General features: G+C 56.4%; 2 protein-coding genes across 13 annotated transcripts in view; one reads left to right on the top strand and one right to left on the bottom strand.

The window, feature by feature from the left end:
* RDH8 (retinol dehydrogenase 8 (all-trans)) lies at positions 1-6,498 on the top strand. 4 transcript variants are annotated; one of them, XM_021378209.1, is made up of 7 exons: positions 1-237; positions 313-474; positions 904-1,083; positions 1,151-1,244; positions 1,298-1,496; positions 2,125-2,328; positions 2,528-6,498. In XM_021378209.1, the coding sequence occupies exons 1-7, from the start codon at positions 135-137 to the stop codon at positions 2,714-2,716; spliced, it is 1,131 nt and encodes a 376-aa protein (XP_021233884.1). In that variant the 5' UTR covers positions 1-134; the 3' UTR covers positions 2,717-6,498. The 4 variants fall into 4 exon arrangements, with proteins under 4 accessions (XP_021233884.1, XP_021233885.1, XP_021233886.1 ...); XM_021378210.1 differs by having other exon boundaries at positions 1,313-1,496; XM_021378211.1 differs by lacking the exon at positions 2,528-6,498 and having other exon boundaries at positions 2,125-2,527.
* IKZF3 (IKAROS family zinc finger 3) overlaps positions 4,803-20,598 on the bottom strand; it is a 25,567-nt gene continuing 9,771 nt past the window's right edge. For 6 of the 9 annotated variants that reach the window (XM_021378141.1, XM_021378146.1, XM_021378143.1 and 3 more), the window contains exons 4-8: positions 18,012-18,269; positions 17,200-17,367; positions 15,701-15,817; positions 11,114-11,230; positions 4,803-7,469 (exon numbers count right to left, since the gene is read on the bottom strand). In XM_021378141.1, coding sequence (XP_021233816.1) covers positions 6,778-7,469; positions 11,114-11,230; positions 15,701-15,817; positions 17,200-17,367; positions 18,012-18,269 — 1,352 coding nt within the window. In that variant the 3' untranslated portion in view covers positions 4,803-6,777. The remainder of the gene's footprint in view (positions 7,470-11,113; positions 11,231-15,700; positions 15,818-17,199; positions 17,368-18,011; positions 18,270-20,598) is intronic. The other 3 variants (XM_021378142.1, XM_021378149.1, XM_021378150.1) reach the window with 3 other exon arrangements.

Raw genomic sequence — 20,598 nt, forward strand, 5'->3', positions numbered from 1 at the left:
TCTGTGCACCACGTGCAGCTCAGCCACGCGGCCCCGCAAATCCCAGAGCTAGGGGGGATTAGCGGGGAGGGGGGGATTAGAGCAGGGATTTGGGGGCCAGGAACTATTAAAGCCGTGGGGTGGGTGGCGAGGCCATGGCCATGGCTCCCCGCACCGTGCTGATCACCGGGTGCTCGTCCGGCATTGGGCTGGCGTTGGCGGTGCGCCTGGCGCGGGACAAGCAGCGCCGCTTCCGAGGTGAGCAGAGCAGGGGGTCCCGGTGCTGAGGACAGGGAGGGCGGGGGGCTGATCCCACCTGTGCCCCCTCCTCAGTCATCGCCACGGTGAGGAACGTGTCCCGCAGCGGAGCGCTGGTGGCGGCGGCGGGGTCAGCGCTGGGCCGGACGCTGGAGGTGAAGCAGCTGGATGTGTGCGACGAGGCGTCCATCCGCGCCTGCCTCGACAGCATCCCTGGGCGCCGCGTCGATGTCCTGGGTGAGCCACGTCCTTGCGTGTCCCTGCATGTCCCTGCAGCACCCCATGCATGGAGCCCGGGCTGGGGGATGCTCCGTGCACGAGGGACACCCCGTGCTGGGGTCACCCCATGCACCAGGAACGTTCTGCATGTGCATTATTTACTGCGCACACTGGGGACATCCCGTGCTGAGGACCCTCCACCCATGTGGCACTGGGGACCCTCCATGCCAGGGCCACCCCGTGCACCAGGGACCCCTGGGACAGAGGTGCCCCACACGCTGCGGGCACTCCACACTACGCACACCATAGTCCCTTTGTGCCAAGGACCCCCATTCCCTGGGGAGCCACCATCCCACACCTCTGTGCCAAAGTCCCATGGTGGGGACCCCCAACTCCACGGGTGCTGAGGACCCCAGCCTGCCCTTACCCCCCCCTTGCACCCCGCAGTCAGCAACGCCGGCGTGGGGATGATCGGGCCGCTGGAGTGCCAGAGCCTGGCAGCCATGCAGGGGCTGATGGACACCAACTTCTTTGGGCTGGTGCGCCTGGTGAAGGAGGTGCTGCCCGACATGAAGCGCCGCCGCAGCGGCCACATCGTGGTCATCAGCAGCGTGATGGGGCTGCAGGGTACGGGGGGGCGGGGTGCTGGGGGGGTCCTCACCCCGCACACCCCCAACCACTGCTCCTCGCCCAGGCATCGTCTTCAACGACGTCTATGCAGCCTCCAAGTTCGCCGTGGAGGGCTTCTGCGAGAGCCTGGTGGTGCAGGCGCTGCGCTTCAACGTGGCGTGAGTGTGGGGCTGGGGGAGACGGCGGGGGGCTCAGCCACCATCGTCCTCAGCTTCCCCCCCTGCAGCATCAGCCTGGTGGAGCCGGGGCCGGTGACCACTGAGTTCGAGGCCAAGGTGTACGAGGAGGCTGAGCGCGCCGACTACTCACAGACCGACCCCGAGACTGCCGCCATCTTCACCGACCTTTACCTGCGGAACTCCAGGGACGTCTTCGCCAGCCTGGGGCAGAGCCCCGAGGACATCGCGGAGGTGATGGTGGAGCTCCCGGGTGGGATGGGAGAACACAGGAGAGCTCAATTAGCACTAATGAGGAGCAGCAATTGGGCGCTGGCACCTCCCATGTTGACTCCTTCCTCCTGCTCCCCAAAATCCCCCCAGGGTGGGATGGGGACAGGGATGGGGATGGGGATGGGATGGGGATGGGAATGGGAATTGGAATGGAAATTTGGGTGGGAATGGGATGGGGATAGGATGGGGATGGATGTGGGCATGGGAAGGGAATAGGGATGGGATAGAAATGGGGATAGGATAGTGATGGTGTGGCGATGGAAATTTGGGTGGGAATGGGATGGCGATAGAGTGGGGCTGTGAATGATGGGGATGAGGATGGGGATGGAAATGGTATGGAGATGGGGATGGGAGCGGGATGGGAAAGGGGATGTGGCAGGGATGGAATGGTGGTGGAAATTTGGGGGAAATGGGATGGGGATAGGATGGAGATGATGCGGATGAGGATGGGAATAGAATGGGGATGAGAATGTGAATAGAATAAGGATGGGAATGGAGATGATGGGATGGATATGAGGGGCTGGGAATGGAGACGGAGCTGGGGACGGTGACAGGGACGGGAAAGGGACCGTGACGTCCTCGTGCGCAGCACACGCTGCGGGTGATCGAGGCGGCCCGGCCGCCCTTCCGGCACCAGACCAACGCGGCGTACACACCGATGGCCGCGCTGAAGCACGCCGACCCCAGCGGCGCGCTCATGACCGAGGCCTTCTACAAACTGGTGTTCAAGTACGGCGCCGTGCTGCGGCTCGGGCTGCGCGCCATCCGCCTGCTGCGCTGGAAGGCCCAGAAGGTGAAGGCGGGCGCCCGGCTGCTGGGCTTCAAGTAGACGCGTTTACCCTGGATGGGACTCGGCCAGGGGTGGCCCGGGGTGGAGGGGGCTGCGAGGGGCAAGCGGGGCCGGGAGCCGTGCGGTTTCACTTCCTGCTCCCAGCCCGAAGTAGCGCCCGAAATAGCAGCGGTATTAAAATCGGGAGCGGTATTTTTAACAGCGCCGGGTGAAAGAGCGCAGCGGCTTCCTCCGAGAGCGCAGCGGCCGTGACAGGGCTGGGAAGGGCTGTCAGCTGCACCCCCCTGCCCCCCCAGGCTCCTCCATCTGTGGGCACGCAATGCCACAGCCTCTTCTCCAAGCCTCTGACGTGGGGCTGGAAATGCACCGGGTCAGCAGTGCACCAGGTTAGCAGGAATGCAAGCAATGCATTGGGTCAGGGATGCACCGAGTTGGGCAGCAATGCACCTGGTCAGCAATGTACCAGGTTGGTCAGCAATGCATGTCCCTCCCGGCTCCACGTGGAGCACCACAACACCAGGGCAGCAAGGAGAGGCCACAGGGCACTGCTGGATCAGCTGCAGCACTGGTGCAGGAGCTCTGGTGCAGAGATGGGAGAGTCCCCAGGGTGCAGGGTGGGTGCATGGTGCAGGGGTTGGTGGGGGCTGCATGGGGAAGTCTGAGTGCAGAGTGCTCGGCAGGATGAGTGCTGGGTGCAGTGTGCACAGTGGGTGCAGGACAGACGCAAACCAAGCACCAGGAGCAGGGGATGCTGCCAGAGGGATGCTGGCGGGGGGGAGCAGCCAGTGCTGCCCCTGTGCTGAGCACTGGTGCGTGAGCGCGTGGTGTGACTGCGCTGGGAGGTGAGAACCAGGGGGAAACCGCAGGGAGGCCCAGCACGGGTCAGCACCGCTTCTCAGAAACCTTCCTGGCTCCCACTGCACTTCCTGCTGCAGGGATGCACAGGTGGCACCGCCCTGGGGCCCACAGTGAAGCCCCCCAGCCCTGCTCCAGGACCCCCACTGCATGCATGGGGAGCTGACAGCAGCTGCAGCACCAGCACCGTGCCCCATGCACCAGCACCGTGCCCCATGCACCAGCACCGTGCCCTTGCCCATGCCACGCACGTGGCCGCCCCACCCCCGTTGGCCCTGGGTGCTTTGGGGACAGGATGGAGAAGGAAATATTTTTGCATGATTCCCCTCGTGTCTTGCACAAGTTAATGACAAAGCGACCGTGGGGACAACGGCCCCCCCGTGGCTATGGTAACCGAGCAGCACCTGTGGGACGTGCAGGGGTGACATCAAAGCCGGCGATGCAGACACAGCCCCCCCCGCTGCGGTTTCTGAAGATTTGACTAACTTTCTCCGCTCCAGGGGGCAGGGACGGGGGGGCTGCACCCAGCCCCAGGGAGCAGCAAGAGGGGCCCCCCCCAGAACAAAGCCACAACCATGAGGAATGGGACAAGGGGAGGGCAGGACCCCCAGGATGCCCCCAGCCCGATGGAAGCAGCAGTGAGGCTGCTCCTCAGGGCAGGGGAATGGATCAGCCCCGATGCTGTGGAGCTGGGGGGGGTCCACTGGCCTCTCCTCCAGCCGCTGTAGGAAGGGGGAACCAAGCAGCAGGAAGGGGAGATGGGGAGCTGCCGTGGGGTGCACCACTGGGGAGACAAGCTCACAGCTAAGGAGCATCATCCTCATCCTGCCTGAGCTCCCCGGGTGCAGGCTGCGCCCCAGGGGGAAGCAGCTCTGCTATAAACAAGCGCCTGCTGGGACTTTCCTGTCCCTGCGTGTGACAATTGCCAGCCACCCCAACCCCCAGTGCCCTCGCTCCCCTGAGGGCTGCACTGGTAGTCCAGGTGCACCGGCTCGCCGCAATGCAAATGTGGGGCCAGATATAACCCTGCTGGCACTGGAGCTGCAATGGGGGGCAGGGGGCAGGACGTGTACCCGCCCTCCCCACCATGGCACCGCGCACGTGGCTTCACCCTCAGAGATGGCACAGGGCTGACCTCACACCGCATTGCCGCATGGCTCTGGGGAGCTGGGAAGGTCACGGTGGGGCAGTGCAGAGCAGTGGGTCCTGGGGAGACTCTGGAGAGCAGAGACCCACAGGATGAGGAGCCACAGCCCCACTCACCTCCTGGATGCAGCCCTGCAGCTGGAGGGGACGTTTCATGCATTGTGGAGTGAGTTTCAACACAATGGGGGAAACAAGTTCCCCTCTGCTCTATCACCACTGAGCGCAGCAGGCGATAGGGATCTCTCTGTCATAACACCAACCGAATGTCTGGGGCTTCTAAGAGGCCCTGGGACTGGGCAGAGGGCATTTTATGCATCAAAGCAGCATTTCTGTAGGGAGAAGCTGGGGCAGGGACACCCCCGGGGCTGTGGGACGTGCAAGGGGAACGTGACCCCAGCTGCCTGCACTCTGCTCAGTCTGCTTCCATGCAAGGTTTTTTCCTGCTTTCCCAGGCACGGCAGAGAAATGGTACACGTGGAAATACACATTGTTTTTAATAGATGACTGGGTCCAAGTTCCACATTATGTCATTGTTCAACAGCAGTGAGCAACCACTCATGAATGCCAGACAGCGCGGGCTGAACCGAAACGAGAGCCCTGTCCCAAGAGCATGAAAACACGACGGTGCTGCAGTGGGGAACGGAGCCTTCGGGCTGTGGGAAGCTCCATCCCTCCTCCCGAGCCCCGCAGAACCCACAGCACAGCTCCTGCTGAGGTCCTGAGGCCGTGGGTTGCGTGGGGTCCTGCCTGGAGGGGACCAAAGGGCAACTGAGGGGTTTTCCAGGGTTCAGTGGTGATGCGAGAAAGAAACCAGTGTGACACGTGCTCTGCAATCTGTGCTGCTCCCCCTGTGAATGGTGAGGTGTGTTTTGCTGCGTGAGGATTGGTGTGCACGGAGCTGCTGCATCCCCGTGGAGCGCAGCACGAGGGAACGGGGGCTGAGGACGGGACTGGTCTGAGCCTTCCCAAGCACAAAGCATCAAACCAGCTCTCCTTCTTTGCCACCAAGGATAAGCAGGGTCTCGCACTCCTGCAGCGCTCTGCAAGGCAGCTCATCCGCCCTTCCTCGGACGTGGCCTTGGTTGGACTTGACGATCTTAGAGGTCATTGCCAACCATAATGATGCTGTGATTAGTGGGGAAAAAAATGAATTTCCATTTTTGTACCTTGAACTTTAGGGAGGGAGTACCCAAGGGAACAGAGCAAGGCCAAAGGCAGAACAACACTGGGTACGTCTGACCCTTTGCACCCCATCCAGAGCTCTGCACCCCGACCCCCCCTTCACAGAGGGACCACAGCAGCTATCAGCGCTGGGACGCTGATAAATACCAAAGCAGCGCTGGTATGGAACCACACAGGGGAGGCAAAATTCCATCAGAACACATCCCACCCTCCGCCATGCAGAAACACTGTGCCAGGAAGAGCCGCGCTCAGCAGAACCGTTATCAGACACCCATCTCCCGCACCGTGACTAATGATACAGCTGCAGAGCAGCGATTAGACGAGAAGAGCTATTTTAAAAACCAGCTTCAAAGTCCTCGCCGGTGCTCGTGCTGCAGAACAGCGCCTTCGGCCCCGGGGGATATCCCCACGTCAACCCAGACGGTGCGATGGAGCCGCGCACTTGCACACACACGTGCATGAGGTCTCCCAGGACTGGGCTGTGGGATGGGCAGCTCCGTGCCCGGAGGCCACGGGGACACAGAGGGCACAGCAGGGCCGTCCTCCTCCATGGCACGCGTCGGGCAGGAGGGCTTTCCATCCATGGAAATGGGGATTTCCCCCAGCTGGCACGTGGGGGGAGCCAACCGGCTCCGCGTTGCTGAAAAACCCCAGCCCCAACGTAGGGCTTTTCTGCTCCTTTTGCTCTGAGTGAGATGCACGTGGGGAGGGGCTGCGAAGAAAGCGGGGAGAAGTAAGGCAAGCGGGAAGGGACCGTGTGCGCTCCAGAGTTAGGGAAAACCTCTACACGTGAATGAATGATCCCTCCCAGGAGAAGTTTTCTGTGTGTTGGTGATGAGCCCATCGGGGCTGGAACAGCAAGGACGAGCTCTTCCTCTACATCTGACCAAGCAGAGCAGCTGGCAGCGGGGAACGAAAGCCTCTTGTGCTGTTCAAGCAAACGTCGTGAAAAGAAATGCACGTTAAAAAAAATAAAGAACATCTCAAATCGCTCTTCGTTTTCACCAAGTTCATATAAAAACCGGTCTCTGCCTCTGGAATTTGTACAGTACCGCTCAGCACAGCAGCTAGGCACGGATGCTACAAAACACTGAATAATTCTGTAAAAAAAATAGAATTAAAAAAAAAAAAAATTAAAAAATAACAAAGGCGTCGCCTCCTTCGGGCGCTCATTGAAAAATTGGTGTAGAAAAAACATGGGAGGGGATGATTCCTGGCACTCTTTTAGGCCCGGCCCACGCGGCTCCCCGCGGCCCCGGGGCCGTCCGTCTATTTGAGCACCATGCGGTGCTCCCCACGCGCGATGTGCGAGGAGAATTCGTATCGGTCGTGGCTCCGGTACCCGCAGACGTTGCACTCGAAGGGGTCGCGGAAACCGTGGCAGCCCATGTGGATGGTGAACATCACGTAATCCAAAAAGAGCACGCGGCAGTGGTCGCAGCGGTAGGCCCCGATGGCTTCCCCGTCCTTGTTGATCACCTTGAAGCCGTCGCGCGGGCACAGGGCCGGCGGTTTGATGATGTCGTAGGGCCGGGGGAAATCCTTCAGGGCCGGCAGGCCGTTACGGGGCACGGGGAGCCCGGGGCCCTGCGGGAAGGGGGGGTTGGGCCGCTCCTCGTGGTTGCTGTCCGTGTCCGTGGAGTCGTGGCCGCTGTTGTTGGGGGACGGGGCCCTGTCGGAGGGCAGGCCGCGCTCCCGCAGCGGGACGTGGCTCTTGTCGTCGCTGCCGTTGGGCAGGTCGGCGCGGGGCAGCACGATGGGGTACAGCGTGCTGATGACGGGGACCATCTCGGAGGTGGGCGCCGGGGGGGTCTGCACCAGCGGGCGCAAGGCTTCGGCCCCCAGGAAGGAGATGGCGTTGTTGATGGCCTGGTCCATCATGCGGCCCTGCACGATGTCGCCTTCCTTCTCGTACATGAAGGGTGAGTTGTAATTAACGTCAAAGCTGTGCCGCTTCTCGCCTGCGAGAGAGGAGATGCGCTACGTTACCGGGGGGTGACGGCGTACTGAAGCTCTGCGATGCTGCTCCAGAGCGCAGCAATCTCTGGGATGCAAAGGGGAATGAAATACCCGCTGCAGAAAAGGGAACCATCATGCACAGCCTAGTTTTATATAGTATTAATATTATCTAGTATTAATACTGGTCTAGTATTAGATCTGGAGGTTGGCGGCCCTGTCTGTGGCTGGGGGGTTGGAGCTTGATGACGTTTGAGGCCCCTTCCAACCCAAGTCATTCTAGGATTGTATGGTTCTATGCACAGGTTCCTGTTGGCCTTTTAAAGCTCAGGCTTGGGAGCAAAACTCTAATGGAGAAGGTGGTGGAGACATGGGGTGGATCAGCACCAACACTGTCAGGTTGTTCTGGGATTTAAGGGAGAGAAAAGCTTCAAGACAAGCTCAAGAAAGGCTTCCATACGTTAATTTCTGTCATGTTCTTTCTAGAAAAAGTTAAGCCATCACTGATGAACGTCTCTGTAAAAGAGCCAACCGATAAAGAACCCACATGCTCCACCTTTATGCCAAGATTTCAACCTCCCGTTGTTGCCCTGTCCCCTGAGCAGGGAACCCCCCTCTCACACCAACACCGGTGGGGACTGGATGCAGCCCACGTTACCCCGCGCCCACCCAACAGCTCTCCATTACCCATGCGTACACAGAACGCGTCGGTAGAACGTGCAGAACCCAATGCAGGGCGAGCAAAAGAGAAGCAAGGCACATCCCTCTCTGGGCGTGATGGAGCTTTGTGAGCTCTCGGGTTGGCAAACAGAGGGGAGCTGAGCGTGGCCCCAGCCCTGCCCCGGTCTCCAGGAGGGGCCATGGGCTGCGTGGGCAGAGCACCGGAGCTGGCTGCCTCCGTGCCAGGTGCAAGGAGGGGAGAAAACTGCACCCCAGAAGAGCTTGAGTCCCTTTTTGATGAGTATCTAGAAATAACTAACCGAATTCTGCGGTTACATGAAACAGAATCATTCACTCAACAGCAACAAAAAAATTTAAAAAAGGATGAAATGTTTCATGCGCAAGCGGCTTTCAAGCATCGGATCCACTAAATCTTTTAGTTACGGTAACTGGAGAAGTGCAGATGTTTATCAGTCACCTGTCAACACCGTGACTCAATGTATATGAAACTCTTCAGGTTTCACTGCAGAAAACCAGGAGCTCACGTTTCTCTTATTAAACACTCAGAAAGGTTAGAGAACCACAAGAGTAACTGCTTCCAGCCCTCACCCAACTTGTGATCCATCTTCACACAGAAGGCAACAAAGTGATATAGCACATTTGTGTGACTCATAGACCAGTTCCGGGCGAGTGAGAGATGTGAAAAAAAGTGAAATAATAATAATAATACCAAAAAAAAAAAAAAAAAAAAAACAACATGTAGCAAAGCAAAAATGCATAGAACTCCCTACAGATTTGGAGAGAAAACTGAGGCCGAAGATTCAGGCAAAGGGGAAAGGAGCGCGTGGAGGCTGGGGACAGGTCGTGCCATGCCCAACACTGCCACGTTTCATCTTTGCAGCAGGAAAATGGAGCAGCTCGTTCCGAGCGAAGCTGCCACCGGTACCACAGGAAGCAACGCGAAGCCGTTGCAAGTGGCCAAATGAAATATCGAACGCGCGGCGTCGGTTCGCAAAGCAGGCGGCGCGGAGCTGAGCATCCCCGACCGAATTCACACTTGAGCCCCGCAGCGGGTGACGCGTCCGCCCGCGCTGCTGGGCTTGCTCTGAAGCGCGCATCGGTTCTTGCCACGCGATGGGGTGTGGACCCCGGGAGCAGGGAGGGCACCGGCGCGTGGGGGTCAGGGGTTCACCAAGTGTGGGAGCGGAGCATTGCGCCTCTACCACCACGAGAAACCTCCGAGCCGGAGGTCTCAGGGAAAGCCGGGTTTTGCGAAAGGAGGAAGCAGAGTTCTGCGAGCAGATGCTCAGAGGGTGGGAACGGGCAGAAGCGTGGCGGCTGCAGCGGCGGCGTTGACTTGGGTCAATGTTAGGTGCGGCTCCGCCTCGAAGGAAAGTAGAAATCCATGGCAAAATGTGAAACACAAAGTGGGAAGCGTCCATCGAGCCCTTCTCCCTTTGTTACTCGAGGAAAGGCTGAGGACAGCGTCTTTGGAAAAGCCTTTGGAGAAGGGCACAGTGCAGAGCGGACGCCCCGCTACCCATCTCCTCGTTTGAGGCTTCCATTTGTGCCTCTGGAAATGAAAAAGCAACAAAAAAAAAATCAGAGCAGATGAGATTCCCCACACTGCATGGACTCCTGCGGAGACCCCAGGTCGTAAGAAAGGGTTTTTTTCTCCCAGTCAATTTGACATGGCACCAGCCCAAAGCAACACAAGGGCCCGCTCCGCCAGAGCGTGCTTGCAGAACAGCTCAGCAGGATGCTCCAAGCAGGAGCTGCTCTCAGTGATCCCTACGGGTCCTTCCAGGTCGGGATGTTCTGAGAGTGTTTGCAGCAGCGGCCCCGTGCAATACAACGCGTGCAGGCTGAATTGACAGCAATTGTGAAACACGACGGGCTGGAGCTGATCTCAGCGTCAGAAAAAGGAAGCTGAAGGGTTTTCAGAAACATTTGCATTAACGTTTTGAATCACAGAGTGACATGTGAGGGCCGGCTCACACAGTCAACAGATTCAGCACTGAGTACCCAAAGGCACTCAGACAACAGGAGCTGGTGCTGCTTCAGCTCTGTGCTAAAAGGAGACCTTTAAAATCCATACTGAGATGTTTAAATAAATGCTGACAGCCCAGTGCTAGCCCTAGCCCTGGCCTTAACCCTGACCCTGACCTTAATCCTGACCTTAACCCTAAGCCTGACCTTGACCCTACTCCTAATCCTGACCCTACCAGTAACCCTAACCCTAATCCTAACCCTGACCCTGACCCTACCCATACATAGCTATGCAGCTGCTAAGTCAGGTCTCTGCTTAGGACACGAGAAGTGCATCTTCCTTTCCCAAAATTAAATGAAATTAATGACAGGAGATGGCCCAGGGGATTGCTGACACAACCTGCCAGCCCTGCATTCCAGATCTCAGGGTGCAAGCCTGATCATATAAAAGGAAATGCAAAGAAAACGCTCTGGAAACATCCTGCAGCTTAAGTGACCACAAGAAAGGGCCTGATATATTTTTAAAGCGTGCTGAAGTTCAGCAGATGACTAACAGGAACCTAATGCCTTTCCATCTGTAGGCCTCATCCTGCACGTGCATGCAGCAAGAATCCCACTGCCTGGAAGGAGCGCCCCGCTCCTAACAGCACCAACCTTTGCTGTTCTCCTCCTGGAAAGAACCAGGCAGAGAACATTTCAAATGCACAGGTACAGAGCACAGCACAACAGGAGCTTGTAAGACAGAAACTGCCTGCACACGTAGATACAAAGCACAGCAGCAGCAGTCCTCGAGCATCTATAGGATATATTCTTTTAAATCCAAAATCTATAGCAAGTTGCTCAAACCACATGAGAAAACGGCTGTTGCTTCACTTCTATCCCCTTCTGTTGGGCTGGGAGCTTGCAAAGAACACGGACAGAGCACAGAAGCACTGCGCCATGGGCTGCTGCCAACCTGTGCAGGTTCAGCAGTTGCACGCGAGAAGGTTTTAGTTCTTACCAATGAACTTCTGGGGCATGGAGCTTTTTCGCTTCGCCACGTTGCTCGCCAGCCTGTCCAGCACCAGGGCTCTCTCGGTCCCCATCTCGGCCTTGATGTGCCTTGCCTCCACGTTGGCTGGGTTGGAAGAGGGGAAAAGAAGAAAAAAAAAAAAAGAAAAAAAAAAAACGGGGGAAAATGGGGGAAAAAAAAAAAAAATAAAAGGAAAAAAAAAAAAAAAAAGAAAAAAAAAAAAAAAAGGAAGAAGCAAAGGGTCTAATCTCCAGAGTTTGCCCCGCTCGTTGGGAGGAAGCAGGCTGGAGGTCTGTTGTTGTTAAGGTGGGTCGTTGCTTTTTTCGGTCGCCGTTGCTCTCTGTGTCGTGGGCACCGGCTGCGGTCAGCAGGAGCAGCACCGAGCAGCCCCGTGCACGGGGAGCGCGCGCTTGTGCAAAACCAATGCCCTCGCTGCAAAGGGAAGCGTGAAAACGAGCTTGGGACGGGCGGCTGCAGAGCATCGCGCTGCTGGAGCCGGAGCTCTGCTGGCCCTTTTTGCTTTGAGTAAGAGCTGCCCACAGCTGCAGCCCGAGCCGGGGCTCCCACCCAGCGCTCAGCACTCAGCCCCACTGCACCGCTCCAGAGATCACTCACCGGGCGCCTTCCCACGAAGCTGCAAAAAAAAAACCTCTGCAGTGTCCCACTGAGTTCACACCACCTGCCGCGATTCCTTACACCCCAGCTTTTCAAGCCTTCTCACCCCTCACTCTCTTCTTTCCGTCAGTCACAGCTCATGGAGAATGTTCTCCCCTTTGGCACAATTGAAAGCATTTTGGTGTTGGAAAGCTCATTCGAGCCCCCTAGATTTCTCAGAGGAGCGCACACGTGCCCTGGGACCCCTCCCTTGAGCCTGGAGCATGGGATGTCCTTGGACCACAATCCTTGGACCACGGGATGTCCTGCAGATCCTCCTATTCCCCAGAGCTCTCCTCCAGTGCCTGTGGCTTCAGGGAAACAGCTGCACAGCATCAGAGCAGGGTCAGCCACGCTGCCACCTCATCTCACAACTGCCCGACTAATAACGAGCGTAACTGCTGCAGCTTCACCCCAAAAACCAACGAATATCGGTGGTGGTGCTTTGCTATTCAAGGAGCACGGAGGGCTGCAGCGTTAGGGACCGCTGTGGTGACAGATGGACCCCCTCCTCTGGGGGGTTGCTGCCTAAGAAGGATGGGGAAAGGCAGTTTGCTCTCCCAAAGCAATACCAGAGTTATTCTCATGGGGGAGGAACCCTGGCTCCTAGCGGAGCACGGAGATACCTGAAATATGTGGAGCATCATCTACATGAGAGAGAAGTAGAGCCAGAGAGCAGTGACATAAGCACTGCTGTCACCTCGGTCCTGCTCAGTGCAGTTCTATTCAGCGCTGGGCTTCAATTCCAGTTTGCTCAAGTGCACGACACGAAGGTGCAGCATCACCCTTCCATTGCTCCGCGTGCAGCACTTCCCTCCAGACCTCCCAGCCCCTCCTCACGTGTTTATTGTGACTGCTGTCGGTATCAGATGGGTTTCGGGCAGCACAAAGCGTGACTCACCAAACCTCAGCCAGAACGGGTAGGTGATGTTTGTGCAGTGCCTCTGCTCATGCATGTTGCCCAAGCCAGCTCCTGCAATGACTCAGGGCGGCCGGGGCAGCAGCATGTTATGGGGTTTTTAATCCTGGAACTTCTGCTCAACTCTCGTGCTCCACAGACTGGAGGCCGATCCCTTCTGAGCACTGCGGGTTCCCTTCAGATAACAGCAGCTCACGCTCTGAGCTTCCCCAGCACGGTGAGCTTCCACGGTGACTCATTACGAGTCATTAATAACCTTTTTTTTTTTTTTTTAAAGAAAATCCACCACTGCCACGAATAAGGTCATGCCAGCACCTGCTATTTCTTCATTTGCTTTTCTCGAGTTTCTTCCCTTCTACTTCCCCCTCTCCTCAACCCTTATCTTTACGAGCTGTTGTACTACTAAAGCTTGAATTTCCCGTTCCCAGAATCTCTCTGTTCCTCCTGGCAGAGCTCGGAGCAGTTCCTGCCATCCCTCCCACCGGCCCTGACACACAGCGGTGCTGTGCACGGCATCAGTGCCCACCTGTCCTCTCAATGCCATTTATGTGCCACCGGGGGGACCCCACTCAATGAGTGCCCCCCATCCTGGGGGCAGCGAGCAGCTCCATGCAGAGGTAGCAATGGGCTTTACCAGAGGGGATTGCTGCAGGCAGCAGCTCCTGACCCACATTGGAGCTCAGGGCCATCTGGAGGCATCAATCCTGCACCCCAACCTCTGCCTGACGTTCTGCTTTAATGCTGAGCTCTTTGCTGTCACGGTGAGGTTGTCCCCTCCTTGCCAGTGGGCATTTCTGCATAAAGAAATAAATAACCTCTGTTCATGGGGCGGAAAAGCTCTCGACAGCATCTTCACAGCAGAGCTGTAGGGAAACAGGATCTGCTCCCATGGAAGTGGTGCATCGCTTCTCCCATAGCCCCGCGCTCCCTTCCCCAAACCCGACACAACGGCCTCGACCACCTCCGTCTGCATCACCCCCTGAGCACTCCAGGAACAATATCTGCTATTTAGGAAGCACTCAGCATTCTCTGAAGACTTCTCAAAAAAGGAGAGAAGTCACCATGCCCCATCTTCTGCAATGGCCCTACCCATCATCTCCAGCCATGACCACATCCATCTCCTCCTGCCATGACCCTACCCACCAAGGGATCCCACGCTGCACTCTGACCCCAATTCAAAGAACTCATTACCTACGTATAACAAGTATCTAAACATAAACTTCAGCTTTGACTGGCAGAAAGGACCGAGTGCTTCGCCCACAGTTACACTGAGAGCTAAACAGCCGCAAGGAACCCCCAAGCCCCCAGAGCACTCATCCCATTTCAGAACATGGAATAGGAACACCCTACCAACTGAATGGCCCAACAGCACCGCCAGAAAACAGCAGTCTCACTACGGATGCTGCAAGAACCTCTGCAAACAGATCTCCCCACCAGCTCTGGTCGCTGTGCAGAGCACGGACAGCAGCACCTCTCCCATACCGCGCTGTTTCCATAGCGTGGTTTCTCTCGCCCCATAAATGCGAGTGTCATTTTTAGAATGTGTGGGCATTGTATTCAAAACCCTCAAGCACAAAGCCGAGCTCGAATTAGAGGCATTGCTTCCTGCCGCTTCTCAGTGTGGTCACTAAATAATGGAGAGTGGAGCCGAGGCGGGTTATTGTGCAATGAGAACAACGCGACCAGAGATCTTTATCAGGGCCCGAGCAGTGCTGCTGCATGAAGCTGTTCTTTAGAGATGTTTCCATGCTGCTGGGCCAGGGACGTGCAAACCTCACGCTGAAAAGCGAGCAGGATGAGAATGGTGTTTCAGTTACACGGGGTGGTGGCATGCAGAGATGGCTCCATGCAGAGGTGGGGGGGGGGCAGGGACTGCAGGAAAAGGGGCCGACATTCAGAGCGATGGGGGCAATGGGGAAAGAGCCAGAAGTCTAAAAGTGAGGACACGAAGGAGCGCAAAGAGCTCCTCTTTGGGGGGAAAACAATACACCAACATGAGAAGCACCAAGCACGGCGCCGAGCTCCCCCAGCCCTCCTCTGCGAAAACTGAACGCAAAGAAAACGCCTCAGCAAGGCAGGAGAGTTCCTGTTTTTCATCTGAATTACGGCTCCCCTCAAAACAACGCCGTGCGCTTTCGGAAGCACGATGGGCTGAGAGAGCAGCGCTGCGTCGTGTGCCGGGAACTCACGTTTCCTCTGCGACCACTTCGGGGTGCAGCACGCGGCGCTGCCCAGCGCTGCCCCGCAGGTTCTGGATCGGTGACGTCTTGCTATTCCCAAACGAACACGAGCCACGAGAGCGGTTTAAAAGCAGAGCTCTACGGTGGTATCATGTTTTCCATTTTCCCGCGGTGGGCACCTCGAGGCGATTGCCATCGTGACAGCGTGTACTGTAACACAAAACCACAGTCGCGATGTGCACAAGTTCCCACGAAAACCAAAACTTGCTGACGCTCGCACAGCCGTCGCCTTCTACCGATGCTGTAAAACAACGGTCGCTTGCTGAAAAGAAGGGGCTCCAATGTTCAACCATCGTTTCTTCGGGGTGGTTTTTCAATGCGTGGCACGACGGCCCTCCCTGCACGGGGTGAGGATCCTCACGGCACGGAGTTATCACCAGATTCCTGGGGGCGGTTTGGGCACGGCCTGGGACGCGCCCCGCGTGAGTTCTGCTTCACAACCGCGTCGCTGAGCGCAACGTTTGGGTTCTCACGGGATGGCCTTCGTTACCGCGGCCGTCTCTCTAAAAGTGTCACCTCCAGAAACGCTGCCTGGAAGGTGTTTTCTTATTCAGAGTCACTGCGAGGTAAAAAAGCAAATCCAAGGAAAGCATTCTTCCGCTGGCTGCCTGGGGGAGCGCTGAACCGGACCCCCCTGCGTGACGCTGCACCCCTGGCTCACTGCAAGCCATCATAGCAAACCCATGAACCAACAGCTCACCAGACACCCTCTCTTGTAAGTGCAAAAAGAGAGAAAAGAGCCCTGCGATGCGAGGCACTCACCCGGCTCGCACCCGCCGGAGCTCTGCAGGTACGTGCGGCACCGCTCCTTGTGCTCCTCCAGCGAGCTCCTCTGCTTGTAGCTCCGGCCGCAGAACTCGCACTTGTAGGGCTTCTCCACTGCGAAACGGAGGGGAGAGTTAAACGCCTGCAGGAACACCCACCCCCTGCATGCAGGTGTACCGTGCTGATTCGGCATGTGGAGAATGCTTTACATTTCTGTTAGGTTTCTGAGCACGGGAGTTGCCACAGAATTAGGGGTATGTGGGGTTATTAGGGTTTTATTAGGGCTCCTGCAAGGCCCTCCTCGACCCTAAGCTCCCTGAGGAGCTGGCAGCTCCCCTCGCCATCACCTCCCTGGTGCAGAACAGCACCAGGCTGCCATGCCCCAGCTGCCCGGCATTGCTCCGTCTGCACTGAATTCTTTAAGGATTTCATGAAAGTGCTAAAAATGAGAGCAAAACGAAACCGTTCGTGGGTTCAGCTCATTTCCAAAGGAGCTTATCGGAAAGCACGTTGCGATCCTAGTTCACTTTCTTTATGCTGCTTAATTGGCCGGCCCTACAAACTCCGGCCTCAGTAGGCACCAGTTGTGTTTGGAGCCCGATGCGCTGTGGGGGTACGGTCACAAAAACTGCACTGGCCCTTGGCCAGATCCATCCCATTGCCTCCCATCAGGTAAATCTCATTTTTAACTTTGGTTCTTTGTGAGGTTTGGTTTCTTTTTTTTTTCTGTGCAGCGCAGCGCAGTGATAACATCTATCATTCAGAATGTCTGTTTTCTTTCTGGGCCCCCTTATGACACAGGAAATCAAAGAGCAGCATGGTCTGGCTCTGAAAGAATCGGAGGAATTCATCCATTTCTACCTGGCTTGTTATTCACCTCAGCTCTGTGCCTCCATTTCTCCCACCTGTGCAATGAACACAGCGCCCTACCCCAGCCTGGAGGGATCGCACCGCATTTGTGGAGCAGGTTAAGACGTTCAGATGAAAGGCACTACCCAGCAGCGAGGTGCTACCGGCAGCCACGCTGCCTTTGGTTCTGCTCCTAAAGGTGTTCGAGCACATCAGGGGCAGAGTCAAGTCCCAAGATGGCCCCATTGGGTTCCATTGGGTCCCATTGGGTCTCACTGGGTTCCACCGAGTCCTACCAAGTCCTCTTGGGTCTCACTGGGTTCCATCAGGTCTCACCAAGTCCCCTTGGGCCTCGATGGGTCCCACTGGGTCTCACTGGGTTCCATCAAGTCCCACCAAGTCCCATTGGGTTCCCTTGGGTCCCTCCAAGTCCCATTGAGTCTCAGTGGATTCTATCGGGTCCCATTGGGTCCCATGGGGTCCCATGGGGTTCCATCGAGTCCCATTGGCACAGCAGGGAGCGGCCACCGCTCTTTGCCAGCTCCTCAGAACCAATTTGGTTGCGCAAGCTTTGCTGACTATTTTCTGCACGTCGTGTCCCGGTGACACACATCTGAAACACACGAAGCGCCTTTGAAGTCACTTACCAGAATGTGTCCTTAAGTGACCCGTTAGCGCATCCCTCCTCTGGCAGGCATAACTGCAAAGATGACATTTAAAAGGTTTTTCCCCTGTATGTAGCTTAATGTGGCGGAGGAGGTTACCCTTCTGAGTAAAGGAAGCTCCGCACTGATTACACTGGAATGGCCGCTCACCTTAAAATGACATACAAAAAAGGACATTTAATGGTTATGTGGGTATCGCGCCGTCCTCATACCCTTTCCTTTTTGGAAGGGGAAAGAATGAGATCAATTTCTGTCTACAGAAACACACAGCCCTTCCGTTGGCCTCAGTGGGAGTTGGGTGCAGCTCTGGTGTCAGAGCTTCTCGTAACACGCGTATGGAAACCACCGCACAGGTTTTCCATGGGAAGGAGTGGTCTGGAGGAGGCTGATTCCAACAAGCTAGCAACTTTTAGCAAGAAAAAAAAATGTCCTATCTTGCAGCTCAAAACCGGAGACGCTCGTTGGTTTGTGGCGCAAGAATGGCACAAAGAGAAGTACAGCACACAGACTGGAAACGGCAGCACAGAAACCATCTAACCCGTGCGCTGGGGCTGAAACGCTTCGACGACATAGTGCCTTTCATCCAAAACTCTTAAAATGCCTCACCAATACGCTGCTGTGACACGGAGTCCCAAGAGGGCAAAGCGGGTAAAGTGAGGCACAGAAACGTGAGCGGTTTGCCAGAGACCCCTGCGGGACGGAACCAGGAAAAGCCCGATCTTGGCATCCTCTCTGCATCCCAAACCGTTATCCTCTCTGTATTTAGACCTCGAAGAAGAAGGTGGGATATTTACCGGTGTGGCTACGCTTATGAACCATCAGGACATTGAGGCTAATGCAGGCTAAGCCGCAGATGTCGCAGGTCATCTTCCCACTCGCTGGCCTGGCGTTGTCGTAGGAGCCCAAGTGTCTCTCCAGCTTAATGCCTTCGTATTCGCTGTATTCTCTGGGGTAGCTGTAAGGTATTTCGGATTCTTCCGGGTTTTCCATCCGCTCAGAATTTAAAGCACCCTCCTCTCTGTCGCCGTATTCATTTTTCACTTTAACATCATCTGCAGGTAAAGCAGAGCACAAAAGCGGGGGGAAGGAGGGGAGGAAAAGAGCGGTCACCTTCGATAAAATACCCACCAAAAATTACATAAACTTCTATCACTCATCTCCCTCAGACTTCTGCTTAACCTCACAAAGATAAAGGAGCGCAGTGAGGCACCAAACCCCGTGTGCCCCCACGCGGGCTGACCTGCCGTTACCTTTGATGGGTTATTTCCTTCTGCAGATGATAAAAGCACCACGCAGTGCAAGCCCCACGCATGCAGCTCCGGGAAGGGAAGTGCCAACCTGCACAACCCACAAAGTAACCCGCAGAAATGAATGGCACGGGGCATTCCTGCGAGTTGGGAATAGGGAAAGGCACTGGAACGGCCAAAAAATGCATCTGCTCCGTTAAGACCTCCGGTGCTCCCAGGGTAAACACTCTCATCAATGAATCCTAATCAACGAATCCTAATCTTCACTTGCCACTGCAGTTTTTATCCAGAGATCTCCAAGGCTTTGGGAAGCATCTGATGAGCTCCATGCCTGCACTATCAGACGGCTGGGTGAGCAAGGCCAGCAAGCACAGAGTGCAGATGTCGGACACATCCACGTGCCCCAGGGTTTGTCCAAAGCTCCAAAGGACACAAAACTCAGACCAGCACCCATGGCCTCGAGTCCCAGCGTCCAGAGAGACCCCAGAGAGCGACTCAGACCAATCCCCATTCATGGCCAGAGCAGAGTGGAACATGTAGCTAAGAGTTTGCTAGCAATGCTCCATGTAAACCTATGAGCAAACGGGTTGCACCATTCAAACAGCTGATGACCTCCAAATTTCCTTTCCCTATCAGCCCCAGCATCACAGCACTCGCGTTACAATCCTTCCCAACGGACGGGGCAGCTTTTGTCCTGCTTAACTGTCTGGGTTGTGGCTGAGCCTCGAGTTCTGCCTCAAGCTGAGTGAAGAGAAGCGTCAGGAGATGCAATAGATTGCTTCCTGTTGGAAAGCTTTGCTCTCGTGGCCACCTGCTCCCCCGCCGAGCAGAGGGCTGGGCAGTCAGCATGGCGCTGAATCACCCGTCCCTTCTCCAAGGGCAGAACTTGGGCTGCTGAGTGTGTATTAGCTCCGGTTCTGAGTAATAAACCACATCAAATGCTGAGAACAAACAACGGCGGCGGCGAAAATGAGGCGGTGACATAAAAGCGGCGCTGAAAAATAAAAACCTGGGAACCAGCGCTTCCATGCAATCAACATTTTCAGCCGTATTTTGGTGCCAGCCGCTCCTCCAGCCTGAGTGTTTGCACTAAGCTTGGGTGACTCGTCTTTGGGACGAAGCTGGGGGGAACACGTGGCTGAGAGCTGAGGAATCCGAGCGGAGAGGAGAACTCCGGGAGATCCCTCTGAGTGCTCCCCCAGATGATGGCACCCATTGCCCTTCTCCCACCCCGGGGAAGCCCAGCCCTGGGGCTGCCCCGCTCCCAGGGGCTCGTGCAGCTTGCAGGGTTTGCTGGAGGCTTCCATGCAGGTCCAGGGCCCCATCCACATTTCACTTCTCACCGCCCCTCCTTTGGGACCAGCCCTGCTCCCCGAAATGCCTCTGAGCTGTGGGGGTGCTTCTGCTCTCAGGACTTTTGCAGTCGGTTCCTGCACCCATTTCCATCCACTGAGCAAGAACCGCCGCCTGCTGCTGGAAGAACCCCTCGGCAGAACCTCTTTTCCAGAACCAGAAAGCCGGATTTCCCCCTCGAGAGGCGGCGGTTCCAACCCCAGCAGAGAGGCAAAATTGAGGGCACTGCAGCTGCACCTCGGTGGCACTTTCTGAAACAATTTCAATTCCCACTTTCTACTCAACGTCTTACCTCCCGCCTGCACTGAAACCAATGGCTTCCAGGGGGGAGGGGGGGGACAAGCTGCAAGCTCCACGTGAGAAGAGCTCTCTGCTGTTTCCTACCATTTCTCACCGCAGCTCACAGATTTTCACCCTCCCAGAGCCATGGCAGTGTCCCTGCAGCACAGCACAAGCACTGGCATCCCAGCGCCAAGCACTGCTCAGTGCCCAAACGAGCATCCCATGCTTCCACCTCTGCATTTCCCACATCGCACACTGACTGCTAGCCATGCATTACTGCCTTACAGAGCACAGGATTGCACTCAAGCCATGCATTACTGCCTTACGGAGCACAGGAGTGCACTCAAGCCATGCATTACTGCCTTATGGAGCAGAGGGATGCACTTGAGCCGCACATTACTGTCTTACGGAGCAGATGGATGCACTCAATCCATGCATTACTGCCTTATGGGGCACAGGGGTGCACTCAATCCATGCATTACTGCCTTATGGGGCACAG

This window comes from Numida meleagris, chromosome 26 (assembly GCF_002078875.1).
Source record: "Numida meleagris isolate 19003 breed g44 Domestic line chromosome 26, NumMel1.0, whole genome shotgun sequence".
Taxonomy (NCBI): domain Eukaryota; kingdom Metazoa; phylum Chordata; class Aves; order Galliformes; family Numididae; genus Numida; species Numida meleagris.